The 6,000-nt window shown below is 34.8% G+C and overlaps 1 protein-coding gene across 8 annotated transcripts in view; it reads left to right on the forward strand.

The window, feature by feature from the left end:
- Wac (WW domain containing adaptor with coiled-coil) overlaps window positions 1–4,265 on the forward strand; it is a 72,125-nt gene extending 67,860 nt beyond the window's left edge. For all 8 annotated transcript variants that reach the window (XM_046448234.2, XM_046448233.2, XM_058580526.1 and 5 more), the window contains one exon: window positions 1,100–4,265. In XM_046448234.2, the coding sequence (XP_046304190.1) occupies window positions 1,100–1,169 (70 nt within the window). In that variant the 3' untranslated portion in view covers window positions 1,170–4,265. The remainder of the gene's footprint in view (window positions 1–1,099) is intronic.
- Window positions 4,266–6,000: the final 1,735 nt, after the last annotated feature.

Below are 6,000 nucleotides of genomic sequence, written 5' to 3' on the forward strand. Positions count from 1 at the left end.
TCTCTAAATAAAATCCAAAATAGAACTGGGGATGTGGCTCAGTAGTCGAGTGCCCCTGAATTCAATTCCTGGTACCCTCCCCACAATTCCTACCCCCTCCCCCTACAAAAATCAAGATTTATAGTAAACTTGGAAGATTTGCATTTTTATCCGTTTCAGTTACTAAAATATCTGGAGGTACTTTTCTGAATATTAACTGGGGTTCTTTCACTCTAATAATTTGCTCTGGAAGTAGTTCTAATGTAAAACACCTCATTTTGGCTTGCTAGATACACTGTCTGACTTGTAGAAAATTATACATTTATACATGGCTAGATATGCCAATGTATGAATGCTTAGTTCACCAGTAGTACAGGCAGTAAATAACAGAGTTCGTGGGAGAAAGATTTCATGAAATCTGTGGGAATCTAATTAACTGTGGGGTTTGTGAAATTTGTTTTATCTTTTATTTTAAATATACAACATATGAGTAGGAGTTTGATTTGGTCCTGAGGTGGGGTTTGCTGTGGTGTACCCACTCTACCACTGAACTATGCCTGCAGCCCCATTTTTCTTTTTTTCCAATATACATGTTTAATGGGGCATAGTGTGACATTTTAATTCACATGTACAGTATATAATGATCAGATTAGGGTAATTAACCACAAACTTTTCTTTGTGTAGGAAAAGTTCAAAATCCTCCTAGCTATTTTAAAATACATAATTCATAATTATTTTGAATATTCATAATTATTTTGGCTCTATTTATATGTGTCTACATCAAATATTGCTCCTCAGATTAGCCCCTCAAACCTAGAGGTTTATTTCACATTCAGTATGTACTGCCATTCTTAATATATAGAATAATAAAATTTAAATCAGTCTTTATTTTCAGAATTATTGAGAAATTGTTAGAAAATTTTAAAAAACATTCTAACTGTGGCATCCTGATACTCTTATGCACAACATAAATCAAATGGTTAATTTGTTTTAACCATACAAACTATACAAATTTGAATTGTATAATGTTGGTTATAATTTTGTAAGTTGCTTCCATAGTTTGGTTTGTCTTCAACACTACATGTACACACAGATTCTAATATTTGTTTTTATTTTTCAGGATACTATTTTTGAGACAACAAATTAAGGAACTCGAAAAGCTAAAAAATCAGAATTCCTTCATGGTGTGAAGATGTGAATATAATTGCACATGGTTTTGAGTACAGGAACTGTATATCTGTTGCCCAGTCTTAACATTTTTGAGCTGCATTTAAGTAGACTTTGGACCGTTAAGCTGGGCAAAGGAAATGACAAGGGGACGGGGTCTGTGAGAGTCAATTCAGGGGAAAGATACAAGATTGATTTGTAAAACCCTTGAAATGTAGATTTCTTGTAGATGTATTCTTCACGTTGTAAATATGTTTTGTAGAGTGAAGCCATGGGAAGCCATGTGTAACAGAGCTTAGACATCCAAAACTAATCAATGCTAAGGTGGCTAAATACCTAGCCTTTTACATGTAAACCTGTCTGCAAAATTAGCTTTTTTAAAAAAAAAAAATTGGGGGGGTTAATTTATCATTCAGAAATCTTGCATTTTCAAAAATTCAGTGCAAGCGCCAGGTGATCTGTGTCTAAGGATACGATTTTGAACCATATGGGCAGTGTACAAAATATCATGAAACAACTGTTTCCACACTTGCACCTGATCAAGAGCAGTGCTTCTCCATTTGTTTTGCAGAGAAATGTTTTTCATTTCCCATGTGTTCCATTTCCCTCTGAAATCCTTGATCTGATTTTATCCATTTTTTTAAGGCTCCTCTTTTTCTCCTTTCTTAAGGCACTGTTGCTATGGCACTTTTCTATAACCTTTTCATTCCTGTGTACAGTAGCTTAAAATTGCAGTGATTGAGCATAACCCACTTGTTTGTATAAATTATTGAAATCCATTTTGCACCCTGTAAGAATGGACTTAAAAGTACTGCTGGGCATGTGTGCTGAAAGTACATTGATTGCTCAAATATAAGGAAATGGCCCAATGAACATGGTTGTGGGAGGGGAAAGAGGAAACAAAGCTAGTCAGATGTGAATTGTAACTGTTGTAATAAACATGTTGAAACAAACAAAAAATTGTTATTTTTCTTTTCCTTCGGTCAATGCATATTAGAATTTGAACTACCTGGGGATTCTTTATCAGAACTATTCTTGTTGACTATTTATACTTAATTGATATAATTCCTTAAGGGAAGTTTTGTTTAAAACATTAACAAATTGTGTATAAGATATTTAATGAAATATGAAATTCAACAAGAAATGATTAAGTCACTTCCCCAGTGGTTGTCTTTTGTTAAACCCTGGTTTACCTGTCTTGCTATTATGACATTTCATTTTGAAGGATGTTTGTGTTGTAGCTAACTGTTCAAGTCTGGTGCTGACTGCTGTTCTTAGCCATCACAAAACGCTAAATTTGTGTAATTGGAGCTTCCTGCTGTTACCTGGAAATGGTGGGAAAGCTCAGCTTTGTATATTGTTTCCTAAAGTATATTAAAATAAAAAAAGAAACTATTGCTACTATAAAATTACCTTGGCTTTTTTTTCTTTGCTAAAAATATTAGTCACATGGCCTTAGCATGACACTGCCAGATTGTATCAAATGACAAAGAGTTTCTGTATGCAGAAAAATCTTTTTTGACTTCAATTTTTTTAATTACTTTTTTTTATGTGGTGCTGAGGATCGAACCCAGTGCCTCACGCTTGCAAGGCAAGCTCTCTACCACTGGCTACAACCCCAGCCCGACTTCAAAATTTTTAACATCTTAGAGGGTTTTTGTTGAGACAGATATGTGCTTCCAGAACTGCCAGCACCAAGGGCTTATTTTTGATCTTTTACATCAACATCAATGTTATTATTTTCTGAGATAAAATTTCAAAATTGCTCTTGTGCTTTAATCATATTTAAACTATAGAAATGAACATTCAAAATTTTCAGTAAATATAAAAAGTAAAATGTAAGCAATAGTATTGTTTTCTGAAATACACAAAAATGTTCCAGTGTTACTGAGAGGAATTAAAATCTTATACTGGAAGCTGACTCTTTTTTCTTGTAACTTAATACTTTTAAATGTAAGAAAAGATAAATGTCATGAATCATATTGTCATGAAATGTGAGATTGTTACCATTTGCTGAACTTCATTAGTGCATGTAAACGAAACCCTGAAGAGCTATGTTAAGCTAGTACTCTTACTGTATCTTTTCTGGGGGAAAAAAATGAGCAATGTGTAATGTTATAGGAAAATGTTTTCTGATCAGATGGCAACTTGTGGTTTAGGTGAAATTGAGTTTTGTTTGCAAATAGTTTGTCACTCTGTCCCTTTGTTTTAAAAGTTGCTTACATTCTTAAATAGTCACACATTCAGGACAAAATGCCTAATTTGAAACTTCTTAGTGGTAAACTTTTAAACAAAATTTTTCTTGTGGAAATATTTTTATAATATTTGATCCACTTAAGATTCTGTAGTAAATTATTTTAAATATTGCACTTTAATACAGACATGATGTCCAGCTCCTAACCTACTTGAGGTAACTAGGGAATATCCACTAGAATAGGCACAATACTCTGGAATATTTATCTAGTTGGCCTGTTATGAATTTGAACATGTACTTTCGTTCAGATAATGTGAAAATAGGGATACTGAATAGCTCTAGGTAACCTTAGAGGTTCCCCCCATTCTAAAAGACAAGTAGTTTATATTCAAATCTTAAGAACTGCAATTGTAATAAGTATGATGGTGGGCCTGTTAATCTTTACCTTGAAGAACCAGCTTTCACCTGTTTCCCTTCTCTTTAACCTAACTTTTCTTTAAAACTTGGACTGTGATTTCAAATTTTAAGCACACTGAACTCTATTTGCCACCATTTTTTCAAGACTTCTTTTAATAGCTAGAGTGGCTTTTTCTTAAAAAACATACTTAGATTTTTTTCCCCCATGCTTGTAAAAATCTTAGAAGGGAATCAAAATCTTGAAAAGAGTCACTCCATTTCAAAACTTTAATGTTCTGTTTGAACACAACTTAGCTTTAAAGGGACTACTTCAAAGGGGAGAGTGAAGGGCAGCCCGTAATTTCAGTGCATATTAGACTCTTGTAGTTCAGGACTTGAAGCTACTGTATTTAGATGTTGGGTTTGAATATACAGATTTCTTTTCGATACCTGTAAATATGCCTATATTCTTGTATTTGTACGGGAGTGTACAAAATGACACTAAAAAGTAATAAATATGTTTTGATTATATTGTGCAGTTATTTCAGAACTGTGTTTGGGAAGTTGATGGAAAATTTGCATTTGTGTAAGAATTTAAACTACTAGATTACACTAAAATGTAATAGTTTTATTTCAGTAGTCTGTAACTTGTTAATTGAACTATTTTAATGAAAATTCTGAGGGCTGGGAAGTAGCACTTGCCTAGTGTGTGAGGCCCATTTTTGCTGTATTCCCCTTTTACCTGATCCCTGAACTTTGGGAGTGTTCTAAGGCAGTCTGCCTTGGTGATCTCATTCAGGTTTGCCTGTAAAAATCCCATTCATGTCAGTTACACCTGGATTAACCCTCATCTTCATTCCCAGCAATGGTCATTTTTGATACTCTGCAACAGGCAGGTTCTCTTAAACACTCATGATGGTTGTTAAAACCTGGTTCTCTAGTGTTCCTGTTTCCAGTAGTTGATAACCATCATTCCCTCAGTTGTTCAAGACCCAAGTCAATTTTTTCCAACACCCCACATTTAATCCATTTGCAGGTTGCCTTCAAAAATATTCAGATCTAATAGTTTCTCACTACAATATTGACCACTGGGATCCAATTCAAGTCATCTTTCAGAAAACCACTGCCACAATCTAATCTTGCTCCCAGGCTGTCCACCCCACCACCTATCCCTGCACATACACAGCCAATTCTCCATGGCAGCTGACAAAGTAAAATGTAAACCACCTTGTCATTGTATTAATAATCCTCAATGACTTTAGGTTCAGGACAAGACTCATAGCACCTACCATGGCTTTCATGTTCAAGCCTCTGAATACTACCATGTTCCTGGCTCACCCACCATTTATTCCATTGCTCATTGCAGTCCCTCCAGAGATTGTACTTTTTTTGCCTTGAAAGTTCTGTTTAGAAATCTTTAATTTGCTACACTCTCATTGTCATATTAGAGGCTTATCTTCATTGTCTAAAAGCACTTTCTATCACTTCTTCACTCTGATTTTCTCTAAACAGCTCCTGCTATGTAATAAATATTCCATAAATAGTTTTGAATAACAAATATCAAAGGGCTTTGGACAGAACCTGAATTAATTTTTTTTTTGTTTTGCTTTGTGGCCTTGTAGGGTTAGGGTTAGGGTGCCGCAAATGGCTTTTTTAATAAAAATGATTACACTTGACTATCAGTTGACGAAATCTAAACCTGTCTTGTTTCCATTATGAAATGTGATGAGATCAAGAGTAATCCACTGAACCAGTTAAACTGTTTTGAAATGGGTATGATTACCATTGAACAGTCTCATGAAACCCTTACATATATGCCATAAATGGCAACTGTCACAAAGTTTTCAAAGATACAATATGAGAAATGAAATTGTAGAAGATAGCAGAAGAAACATTCTGTTTTAGAGCTGGAATACTACTACACAATCAAAATGAAGAGCACACAATCTTGTAATCAAAAGTGGTGGCCAGAGAGAAAGGAGGATAGGAAATGTGGGGTATAGTGTTTCCTTTAACTAGTTTAACACATCTAATCACCTCTGAGTTAGGGTCCAGTCAGGAAATGAAAGTTCCTATAGGTATTTCAAAAGGAATATGAGGGAGTGAAGCTCGTGATGGATAGAAACAAGACAGGCCTGACTGAAATAAATGACAAAGAGAGCTGAGACTATGGACAAAGGGGCTTTGTGGAGGAAGCTGGATCTGAGGAAAAGGCAAGGAGCAGGAAGCCAGCAGAAGCCAAGATAGGGAGAATTCCAGGCGTT

The sequence above is a fragment of the Marmota monax genome, unplaced genomic scaffold, assembly GCF_021218885.2.
Source record: "Marmota monax isolate L192 unplaced genomic scaffold, Marmota_monax_Labrador192_F-V1.1 WCK01_AAM20220418_F8-fsc00066, whole genome shotgun sequence".
NCBI lineage: Eukaryota > Metazoa > Chordata > Mammalia > Rodentia > Sciuridae > Marmota > Marmota monax.